General features: G+C 41.0%; 1 protein-coding gene across 1 annotated transcript in view; it reads left to right on the forward strand.

Annotated features, from left to right (window-relative positions):
- The first annotated feature begins 5,759 nt into the window (after positions 1 to 5,759).
- Positions 5,760 to 12,527, forward strand: part of PDLIM5 (PDZ and LIM domain 5) — a 148,198-nt gene continuing 141,430 nt past the window's right edge. Inside the window, exons 1-2 of the mRNA XM_063135882.1 lie at positions 5,760 to 6,095; positions 7,091 to 7,226. Coding sequence (XP_062991952.1) covers positions 7,131 to 7,226 — 96 coding nt within the window. The 5' untranslated portion in view covers positions 5,760 to 6,095; positions 7,091 to 7,130. The remainder of the gene's footprint in view (positions 6,096 to 7,090; positions 7,227 to 12,527) is intronic.

The raw sequence follows: 12,527 nt of genomic DNA on the forward strand, positions 1-12,527 counted from the left end.
TAGATTAACAAGGATTTCTGGCTTGTAATTGTGTAACTATTGCAACAACAAACTGAAATGAAGAAAGCTTGGGGTAAGCAGAAGCAGACTTTTGCGTGAAGAGACTGAACTCAATTCAGTTCTGGTATTGAAAACAAAGTCCTAGGCTCAGAATGTGCTCACAGACAATCATTCTTCCATTCCAACTGTATGTCTTTTATGCCTGGTTCTGGTTGGTGCATGTTGGGGATCTAGTAAATCCCATTGATGTTAATGGGGCTTGTTCCCAAAAAATTGTGCACAGGTTTGGAACTGAATTTATAATCCGATGCTATGGATCTTTTTTTAAAAAAACTTATCATCAAGCTCCACTACATTCAATGGGTCCTACTTCCAAGGAAGTGACTGGAAAATTACAACCTCAAATATACGCTTAACGTTCTGCTTTTAATAGGGCCAGGTCGTGCTTCACTTTAACTAGTTCGAGCCTACATTTTTGTTCTGTTTAAGATTGCAGTGCTATGTACCCTGAGGAGGCAGTAAAGCACAGTGAACTTACTTCTGAGTAAACGTACACCAAACCTAGCTCTATCCTGACTTCCCAGCGCCGGGGATCGGACTAGACGAAGATTCTTTCGCCTACCCGCGCTTGCGTGGCTCACTTCCCCTCCCGCTCTGGCAGGTTTCCTGCTCTCTCGCTCTCAGCTGGGGAGAAATTCCCCGTCCCCTCCTGAGCCGGAGAGGGGAGGAGCCCAGAAAAAAGGGGCGGAAGTGCAGACAAGAGCCCAGAGCGAGAGTGCTTCGGCTTGGAGTTTGTTCTCACACGCACGCGAGTCGGTGGGAGCGCCTTCCGCGACTGTGCGCGCCTCGGGCAGTCACCTCCTCCTCCTTCTTCTCCTCCTCCACCGTCTCGGAAGTGAGTCGAGGGGCTCGCGGTGGGTGGGGGATGCGCGCACACGCGTGGGAACTTTGCAGCGGCCACCGTGTGAGGGGGTCCCGTGAAAAGCTGAGGCGCGTCAATTAGGGGCTCCGGAGAGCGCCCAGCCGGCGCGAGGGCTGCGTCAGGAGAAGCGCGTTTCCAGAGGAGTCGCGCGTGGGCACTGGCGGGGCGAGTGGGGGGGCGCTTCCAGAGGGTCTGTGGGAGGAAAGACGTTTCGGTAACCCCACCACCACCACCACCACCTTGCAGAACTAGGGGAAGGGAGCGGTGGGGAGGGAGCGAAAGGAGCGAGAGACCCCCTTTTTCTCCCGAGGCGCCGGCTCCGTTCTGCGCGGAATCTGTAGGGAAGGAGACCCGAGCGTGTCAGAAAGTGTGTGGGACTGGTTAGCATTAGAGAAGGGAGAGAAAGCGGCCGGTGCAGTGGAGAAAACCAACCTGAGAGTAGCGGGCAGCGACAACTCCCTTTTGCCTTTTACATCCTAACAGCATCAAATCCTTTCTTACTTCTGTAGCGAATTATTTCTTACTTTTTCTGTTCTCGTTTCCCCTTCCTCCTTTTTGCCTTTTAAGAGAAAAGCAGTCCTAGGGTCGGTGCTTTTCTGTCTTCCCCTCCCGCACCCTTTTCAAAAGACCTGTGATCAAGGAACTGAAATGAGCAAATGAGCAGCCAGCTTAATCTTGTTTGGTAGGTGCCAGGACTGGAATTTGGTGAGAGCTGGCTCGTTTGGGGGTTTATTTTCTTTCTCTTTCTACCCGCCCTGCAAAAGCGCCCCCCCCCCCCCAATTTCACCAGTAGAACTTGATCTAACTGTCTGTGAAACCTGCCGGAAAATCAGTAATTCCAGACATGGGAAAGACAGGGTGGAGGGTGCATTCTAGCAGGGTAGGGCAGGGTAGTTTAAGGCAAGGGATTGTTTGTCTTTCCTCCATGTTATCAGGAACTAGACAACTGCCAAATAGAATAGTAGAACTCCTGAAGTTGATTATATGACTTGCCTTTAAGGGATTTTGCCCCCGCCTTGTGGATGGCAGGTTCTGTAGTGTCCTCCGCATTATGACACAGGCAGCAACACTTCTTTAGTTTCAGCTATATGTGGGCATCTGGCCTGTTTTTTAATGTGCAAGATGGTGCAGTTTAAGATTTATCCCCAATGGAGCATGCTGGGAATTGTAGGACTTTTTTCTGTCTAAACATGCATAGGATTGCCCCCTTAACGTAACTTGACTGCAGCTCCTGGTGTGGGTTCTTGAACATTGGCCAGATCTACACCAAGCAGGATATAGCACTATGAAAGCAGTATGAAAGTGGTATATAAGAGGCAGGATCCACACTACTGCTTTATGGTGGTATTGAGGTGCACTGACACCTGTTGGGACCCTTGACACATACCATATACCGCTTTCATACCACTCTCCTCCCGCTATATTCTGCATGGTGTAGATGTGTCATGGGCCCCACCAGTTGTCACTGAACTTCAATACCACTATAAAGCAATAGTGTGGATTGTGCCATTGTCAAAATGAGTATCTGAGACAAGAAGAAAAGTTATTCCAACTTCCAAGGAACTTGAAGATGAAACCAAGATGGTAGATAATGATGATGCATAAGCCCGTATGCTTGTATGCTGTATTAACCCAGATAACTACCATCCATTGTTCCCACCCACCTGTGTTGTGCAATTTCCAAAATTTGACAGCCTTTTTTTTTTTACTTAATGATATACAATGTTTTAATGCAATGGCTCCTAGAAAGGGAGGTGAGCTGCTTCTGTAAGATTATGGGGTGAGTAGAGATTGAAGCACCTTGCTGACCTCTGCCATTCTGGGCTCTCAAGCCCCAACCATATCAGTGTTTCTCTGGCTTGAGTCTTGTGGTTGACAGTGAAATGGGAAAATTCTTCCCAGCAGTAAGGCTGACTCCTATAACTGGTGACATGCCAGAAATCTTTCAGTTTGACAGCTGAAAGAATGCTGGTAGTTTGAATATTTGGAAACTCTGGTATTGGAGGTCTGTTTGTTTTTTGTTTTTTTCTGGTGGAGAGGCTTGGGCCCTTTCTACACCTAAGGGTTATCCCAGGGAAATGGAGGGATCGCCCCTGCCTGCTCCCAGGATCCCCTGTGTGGCATTTGGATGCACAGGAACGATCCCAGGGTATAGGGCTGGTGTAGACATGCCCTTGCTGTGCTGAAGGCTGAGAAACTTTACTATAATTGTTGTGGTGTACAAAACATTGCAGTTTCGGTGGACTGGTCCCCCCCACCATACTTCAAGGAAATAAGACTCAACCTTTATAACCCTCCCAAAATTGCTTGCTTAACTGAAGTTCCATCTTAAACACTAAGTAACTTTAGAATCTTTCCATACCATGATCTGGTTTCATTTTACAGTCTATGCAACCTCTTAGTCTTTCCAAATATATAAAAATAGAAGACAGCTTTACCTAGGCAATATGAAAGTATTTTGTACAATATTTAGTGTCCAAGATAACTGTTTAAACATCACAACTACAAAACTTTCAGTTTCAAAAAACGTGCCTTAGGCTTCATGTGAAAATATTTCACTTGCAGATTGTTTTGTGTTATATAACTTCATGCGACTACTGCTTTGTGTGTCAGGAGTTAGGTAAACAATTTCAGCAGGAGAATCTGACAAAATTAAGTGGAAATCTGAACATCTTTGTCCTTATTGTAATTCATAAGTAGGTGTTACTAAATCCATATATCCCAAGAAAAGTTATGAATCAATTACTCCATTTAAGATTATTGTTAATTCTTAAAGATACCTTAATTATTCCATTTAAGGAAGTATGGATTTCTTGATCACTTAACTTTAAAAGGTATGTACGTTAACTGTGTTAAATGTAGATTGATATCAAGAAATCCAGAGATCGGCAGAAATTAAATAATCATGGAGGTTGATCATTATGCATGCATGGCTGCTTAGTATTGAAACGTGTGTGTGTGTGTGTAAATACACAGACATGCACACACACTGGTTCCAATTCTATTTCCATAGAAATGCATTGTGTAATTATTTCACTAACAGTAAAAAGAGGCTCTCCTTCTGTGACACACTTATTTTAGCATAAGAAGAGCCATGCTGAATCAGACCAAAGGCCTATCTAGTCTAGCATTCTGTTCATACGGTGCCCAACCAGTTGCCTGTGAGAAACCCACAAGTCCTATTTTTTCTAGTCCATGCTCAGATTTTATCCTGCTCTCTGATTTAAGGCAGTGAGAAAATGATTCCTTCCTCTCCCTGAGGTGAGATTGAAGGGAAAGTGCCACTTAATATTTGGTTTAGTTGGCTTCAAAGAAATGGTGTGCAAGGCTTTTAGGAAGGTAGATTGTTAAAAGCTCCTTCTCAATGACGTGTGGGTTGTTTCAGAGCCCTGAAAACAGAACAGAAATTATCTTCTAGAACCCTTTGCATGCCAGGTTTTCAGTGCACTTCTATTATGGGCAAATGCCAGGCATTTTGCATTGTACATGCACGCAAAGCATTTCTCCTTCAGAAGAGAATGAGAAGACTCTCGATAGACTTGGCTAGAGCCTCTGAACTGAGGCCAACATCCAGAGCTTAATTCGTTCTGGGGTTCTGCCCTGGAATCTATTTTCAGAACCACTTTACCCAAAAAGACGTATATAAATATCTATATCAGCCTTCCCCAACCTGTTGCCTTGCAAATGTATTGGATCACAACTCTGTGCTAGCAAGCCTGGGCTTGTTGGTTTGTATTAATCAGACCATGTTTGAAGTATCTCCCTTAGCTCCGACATGAAAGCTTGTTTTCACCCGTACTATATTTAGGATTTAGTAGAAATGGTGGTTGTTTTTCAAGAAAGATGGATATTTCCAGCTTTCTAGCAATATTGGCAATCTAGAAAAACAAAGTTCCTAACAGTAGCTGAAGTATAAACAAATCAGCACACAGAAATTAACACCTGGGGGTAACAAAATTTCTTCTGTAACTTCCTGAAAGTTAAAAGCGGGGGGGGGGGGGTCCACAGACTTTGTCTTGTCTTGAGAGAGAGCCATTATTTATGGTTTCTCTAATTGCTGCCCTCTGGCTTGACCCAAAGACTCAGGGAAGGGACACTCTCTATTTATTTATTTATATATATATATATATTAAAGTTATATACTGCCCCATAGCCGAAACTCTCTGGGCGTTTTACAGAAGTTTAAAACAGTGAACATTAAAAAGTATACAAAATTTAAAGCCATCAAAAATATAAAAACAACAGTATAAAACAACAGTATCCTAAGCTTAGAAGCACTCAAGCATGGGAAGAATCACTGCAGGAATTGAAGGTGGCTTTTCCAAAACAGAAGAGAAAAGTTTCAGATACCCAAACTGGTGTGGATGCATTTTAGTATATTATTTGTTGTATCATTTTAGCCATGTTTACAGAGTTTAGGAGTGTTTCAAAATGTTAATAATATTTTGCAATGGCATTTCAGTTGTAGCTCCTGAGGAAGGAAAGTTGTTTCCAAAACATATTGGTCATAATAAGTTTTTTTTGGGACACCTGAGAATATTTTCTCTTCTGTTTGGGACACTTAAGTGCCTTTCCCACTTGCTGTTTCCTTGAAGGTAGCTTTTTTCCAGAAAAATACCCAGCAGAAAGTGAGAAAATGACTTTCTTCTTGTTGAGATTCTTGCCATTTCTGAATGTCGTGCAAAGTAAGAAGCCAGTTGCTCTTCACCCTGAGCCATTTTCATGTGCCAGAATGTTGAGGGAAGGAGCTTGTCTCTCCACTTGGAACAGAGCAAGAGACCCTTCCTCTTTGGTACATGGAAGGTTTGAGGAAGAGCATTGGTAGCTTGCTTCATGCTCAAACATAGATGAAGGTGTTAAGAAAAGCTTTCTGGCTGTTCCTGGTGGTTTAGAGACTGCAGCCAGTAGCAGACTGCATTTGTGTAAAGCTGCTTAGAACCTGTGCTAGACAGGCTTTCTTTTAAAAGAAGTTCCAAAGTGCAGTGCCACCACAAGGAACCCCTACTCTGCATCGCCTAGTCTATCGTAGGCTGCGGTCACACCGATCAAGATATATGCTGCAAACGTTGATGAGTAAGGGCATTGATGGGGAAGAGATGTTTCGCAAAATACTGTGATCATAGGGATTTAATGGTCAAAAGCTTCCCATTAAAACTTTCCTAGAAGTTCATAGGCGAGTTTTGAATAGCATTTTGAATAGCATGGTAATGTGGGTCTTTATGACTGAGCACCAAACAGTTCTGAACTAGATACAGTCTTCAAGAGCAGCCCAGATAGTGTCCATCATAATAATCTTTATAATACTATGGAAGGATAAGGGTTATTACTTGAGATGTACCTGACCGATTTTGCTCATTTTTGTTTTAAACTGAAACTTGAGCAGTATAGATGTGCAAAAATATTTGAAAATTTTGAGAAGTTCAAAGCTAAAGCATTCATAGCAATTAATTCTCTGCACACCTAACAGCCAGGACAGCCCCTCTGCCAGCAAAATGATGGACAGCCATGCTTGGGCAAATCAGTGTGGTGTGAAGGCAGGCCCTGGGTGCTGCTGGGTGATTTGGCTGTCACGGCCAGCAAGGAGGGGGAAAGGGATGGAGACAACCTATTGGGTCATGCAAGGCAGGGGGCAGGGCCATGCTACATGCAAATTTTGGAGTGGGGATCTACTATACAAGAGCGATATTTGCATTATTTATAAGCCTGTCTGTGGTGAGGGGACTGAGGGGCAAAAATCGTGAAAGGAATGGGACAATTAGCGCCCATGGTGACATGGGCTTTACACTAGTTCAAACAAGAATGCAAAGTCACTGTCCTTGCAGAAAGGGTCCAAGTGCAGGAACTTCCCAAACTATTAAAGTACTCCTGGCTACTACACATCTAGTGGGAAGACTAGGAGCATTCCCCAAGCTACAAAGCCTCTTGCTTATGCTAACTGTTGCCCTGGTTCTAAACCTGGAAAGTACTGTTTCCCCTGCCTTAACTGGTTCTGTAATCTTCAACATTTATCTTATTTAGTTTCTAGCTGAATTAGATGACTAACATGAACCTTTATACCTCTCTACTTGGAAAGTATATGAAATGTTAGCATTTAAGTCTTTATTGCTATTTCTTTTGTTTGTGTGTGTGATTTCAATTTTATAAATAATATCTAAACCTCTCTTACAGGCACTTATTTTCTGGAATTTGACCTTGATTGCCAAATACCATGAACAACTACAGTGTTGCTTTGGTTGGTCCAGCCCCTTGGGGTTTCAGGCTTCAAGGTGGCAAAGATTTCAACATGCCTCTGACTATCTCTCGGGTAAGTATGTTCTGCCTGCTTTTATGCATCTGAAAATGAGGATTTGGGTAACATCTACTTGCTTAATGCAAAGGCACACATTTTGTTTGCAGTTTGGAAATTCTGCTTGTCTTTAAGAGAAGGAGTAGTTTCTCACCTTGATATGATGGTAGTGATATTTAAGATAATCACTTGTTGATTTTTTTCCCTATCACTTTTTTGTGTGAATCAAAAATTGTATGTCATTGTGCTTGTTTTCTGTTGATGTGCATCTGAGCTACATCATGTCAGGAGAAGGCAACTGATCTTAGTAAACATCTTGGGAATAGACTCTAGTCCCAATAATGGGTGGGTGTTTTTTTTTTAAAAAAAAAGCAACAGCCAGAATCTTGGCTAAAGCTGGCTTCTGAGCTGTGTGTGTGAGATTCCTTGCCTCCCCCTGGTATACGCGAACTGTGGAGGGAGTCTGCTAATGGAATGGGACTTATAGTATACTTTGTTGCAGCTGGGGCTTTTACTACCTCCTGAATTATTCTCAGATTGGTCCTTCTGGGAACAAATTACTGACTAGGGAAATGTTGTGTTCCTTAGGAGAAGGGGATGTGGTTGCACCTTGTGAAAGGGCAACCCTATGCCTTCCTACCCGGAAAATAGTTTCCTGTTACTATTTCAGTACTTCTTTTTGCAAAGTTTGATGCTTACAATTAAAAGGAAGCATAAGTTACAATATCTATAAAAGGGCCCTTGCGTATGGTGATAGTAGATGGCGTAAAAGTATTTCCTGATCTCATAAGATGAGAGTGAGCAGGTGGTTAACATAGACAAGGAAAATACAAAGGAGGTGGGGAAATTTAACAAACAGGAAACACAGAGCAGTCTAAAAACCATACATTTAGGGTGCAATCCTGTACATGTTTAGACAGAAAAAAGCCCTCCAACTCCCAGCCTATCTGGCCAATGGCTGGCTGGGGCAAACTGGGAGATATAGGGTTTTTCCCCCCATCTAAATCTATGCATAGGATTACAACCTTAGGGAATCAACGCGTTAAAATTTTATTTACCAAAGGTAATTTATGTAAATTAGGCTGCAGTCCAATATATGTACTTACCTGGGAGTAATGTGTATTGAAATTAACTTCTAGGTCGACATGTATAGGGTTATGCTCTTAAACTTTTATTCATTTTAGATTCCCCAGTTCTTGTGTGTAGTCTTCATAAGTAACTTCCTCAAGAAATGTTTTGTGTTATTTATATGCTGACAAGAGTAGTCAAGAATGTTCAGTCAAGTAACTATAGATTAATACATACATAATAAAATATTTTTATAATTTGTACTGTTCCCCAGAATTTTAAGAGAAATGCAGCTCTAAAAAAGAAATCAGACTAGTTGAGTGTGGGGGAAGGGTTAGGACTGATCTCAGCTCACTTAAATAGGTGGTCACTTTTGACAGTTGCAAGAACACTGCAGACTAATCAGTATAGGTTGAACATATAACAGAATATATGTCCAAAAGATGCTGTCAGGGATAAACTGTTTGCAGGTCTCTCCCACCTGTGGTTCGAGAGGTGGAAACTCTGGCAAGCTTCAAGAGTGCATTGGCTATTGGGTGATAAAATGTAATAAATAAATAGATGTCACGTTCAGTTAGGCTTTCCCTGACTTGTAATCAATTGTGACACTACTCTGTTATATTGCTTTTGTTGTAATGTCTTAAAGATATTGTTTTATATTGTTTTTATACTGGTTTTTATATATTATTATATAATTATTATGTATATATAATATTGTTATATTTATGTAAATCACTTGAAGAACCTAGTATGTTAAGCAGTAGAGCAGCAGTTTAAATAAAGAAATAAGTTGTATGCTTGGAGGTAGATAGGTCAAGTGTTTGGACTGTTCTATGGATAGGCTTGGGAATACAGATGGATACATATCTGTTGGTATCAGACTTAAATCTGCCCTTGGTTTTCCTTCTTAATATTCAGAACATATCTCCATATTCTTTCTGAGGACTAGGTTTCAGTTGCTCAGAATGGCTTTCACTTTTAAAAGATTTGTTCACTAATCTTTTACACCTTTAATCATTTTAATGCTTTGTACTTATGTGTGCATTGTGCATGAGAATGTTAAATAAAAGAACTATTTCAAGAGCCCTGGGTCCAGTCCTAGGAGTAGGTGAAATGTTCTTCCTGGTAGCCCCATCTAAGGATCCCCAAGCCGTGGTAGGGGTTCTTTGAGCACTACCAACTTGTGCTGTCTCCTAAAAGAATCCCACTTGTAAAGAACTGCTGGCTACCACGTCTGTTTTACTCTTTTGTTCTGAGAGCCAAGTCTCAACAGGTAATCCACAAGGAACCCGTGCTGTCCAAATTCCACAGATCTCAACTATATTCTACCTATGTTAAATAAGTCTGATCTTTGATTATGCGTTCTCCCCAGTTCAGGTTGGAGTTAATGTGTATTGTGTTTTCTTTTTCTTTTTTTTTGGCCTGCTCTTTAGTCTGGAGTTAATGTACTTGTTCTGGTATGCTAATCAATTGCCCCTCTGATAATAGAAGTGAACTATGCTGTGTGACGGTATATCAGAACAGAGTGTACAACACTGCACTCTTCTCTTCCCAGTATAGCCAGAAGTGCTAGCTAATTAAATGCTGATAAAGAAATACATGAACAAAAGAGCAGAGCTGCTTATGTGCCCTTTACAAAGGTCCTGCTGTCTGTTGTGACCTTCTTGGGTTCGGGGCAGTCATGCGTGCAATTCATTCTAGGCTGTAAGAGCGAGTTATTTTTATGGCCTTTGTATTGGGAGCTGGCATTGCAACACTGCTGCATGTAAAGTAATCTTTAAAATACTTTTGCATAGTACTTTTAACCCAGTTACTAAATAGGAATTAGTTCCTAATGGATTTATTTTTACCAAGAAAATCCGTAAAAGCAAATGACTTATTCAGCAAGCACCCAAAGAAAGTTTCCTTCATTAAACCCCATCTGTGTTGCTCCAGTAGTTTTAGTAGTATTGGTAGGTACCTGACTGAAGTGGAAAGAATGATTTCAGCTTTTGGATTTAGGGTGAAGTAAGCTCAAACAAGTGGAGACAGCAGGAGACTTTGATCTGGGCTAATTGAAACTTGTGCAACTTTATAAAAATATATTGTGCCATTTTAACCTCCCCAATTGCTGTAGCAAGCCTGCTATTTCCATCTCAGTTTATGGTGTAGGGAAGTGACTGGATCTTGGATAAGATGTGGAGGGGCTGAGAGGACCAATTGGAACACATTTGTTTTAGGGACTAAAGTCTGGGATGGAAGAAGCATGGTACAAAGGGCCTTGCAAAGTAAAGGTATGCCCTGAGAAAGAGAAGCTTGGAAACTATATAATGGAACTAAAATGTGTCTGCAAACAAAATGGTTAGCAGAGTTAAATTGTAGTTCAGAATACAGCAATATTAAAAGGTCATCATAGGCTCTTAACGAACGTATAATGTCTTTTTAGAGTAGACAATTATTTATTTCGTTTGGAATATTTATACAGTGCCTACTAACCAAAGTTTTTGAGATAGCTTATAATTGCATTTAAGATACAAGAATAGACAAGAATTATTAGGAAGGATCAAAAGTGATACACCTCTCCTGTCCCCGTACATAGGTGTCTGAACTGCCACTCTGCTTGTGAATCTCTGGGTAGGCCTTGGAAGAAATAACCTTGGCCTAGAAAATCCTGCCGGATCAGCCAGATGCTAGTTCCTCACTGTGTGGTGCTTCCTGCTGCTGCTGCATGTTGTAGCTTCTGGCTCTGGTGGCAGATGCAAGAGGCACTGGGAAACAAAGGTGTTTACAAACATTCTCTTCCGCCAGCCCAAAGTCCTCAGATATTCCTGTTACCATTGTCAGTGAAGACTATGAAGGAGGGACAAATGTAGAAAGCATATAAGTGCTAGAATTACCAAAAAAAATTCTCTCATTTCTCCCTTGACTATGGTTGGTTTCTGTAAATATTGACTGAGCATAATGTTTCGCTCTAGTGGCGATGCATGAAGAGCTGGGCTTAAAGAGAGCATGCATCACTTGTTTGGAGCTCTTGGACCCTTTCCTATGTGATCCTGTTTCCTTTCTTTTGCTTTAGGAACAGAAACACTAGACCATTTAAATGTAGAGTTGGAGATACCTTGGGACTATTTGACTTAGCAAATACTACAATCTATATATGCAAGTACTGAGGGTCTTAGCTGGAGATAGGGGCACACAGCTACACTTTAGCAACCTAACTAGGTTTAATTCATCTTATAAATGTACAGGATTAGAACTGTGAGGTACTATCCTTTACGAAATGTAAAAAATGTTTTGATTACAGCAGTTATGGTATTATTATGAAGAACTCATCCGTTTAGATCTTAAGCAAAAAATAAACTTGAGATCTCCCACCAACACAGTCCAAACACTTAAAAAGCATATGAGCAATATACAGTACTTTTCCCATCATGTATTGTGTTAATTATTTAGCAGTGCTTGATGAAGAAGAAACATCCATACTTAAGCAGTACATACCAAAAGCTCCATCAAAAGCCTGCAATTCTTCCCCTCCCCCCACCACGCACATACTTTTCTTTGCATTGGGGTGGGGGGGGGGAGATGTCAGAATCTTCCCTGTTCCACAAACTGAGCATTCCTTGTTTCAAAAGGAGATGGAGGGTTATTGGTATGTGAAGTTCTGTGTGCTTTTATGCCCCACAGTTATTGGATTGGGATGAAATTATACAACTATAGAAGAAACAGTCTGAAAAAAATGTTTTCCTTGCCCAGCTTTTTTCTCAAGTAGTCTGGGAATCTAGACAGTAAAAAAATAAGGAACTTTAACTTCAGTTCAATGTCAAACCTAAGGCAGATATTTTTTGATTAAACATGAATATTAATATAAGATTTTGGATATCTCTGGATTTATATGGATTTTTGTAACAGTCTGGGATGACCAGTCTGAGAAATGCACGTTTAAAATATAATTCATATACGTTGAAATACTCAGGAGAGGGTAAACTGTAGCACAAATTTTTGTACTATTTTTGCACCAATCCCTCCCCAAATAAATTTGGATTTATTATGTTTCCCTCTGGGTAGTAGTAAATGTTGCAAAGTTAGTTCCTAATAAAGGACTACCTGTACACACAACCTAGAGTCTAAAAAATTAATTCTGCCTTTTTCAGATTTAAATGAGCATTGATGTACACATTTACCAGTGTACATTTGCATATGTATGTGTTTGAATAATACCTTGCATGTGTAAATCTTTGCTCCTGTTCTCTCGCTTTTTCTGATATTATCTCT

Source organism: Elgaria multicarinata, chromosome 10, assembly GCF_023053635.1.
Source record: "Elgaria multicarinata webbii isolate HBS135686 ecotype San Diego chromosome 10, rElgMul1.1.pri, whole genome shotgun sequence".
In the NCBI taxonomy this organism is placed as follows: domain Eukaryota; kingdom Metazoa; phylum Chordata; class Lepidosauria; order Squamata; family Anguidae; genus Elgaria; species Elgaria multicarinata.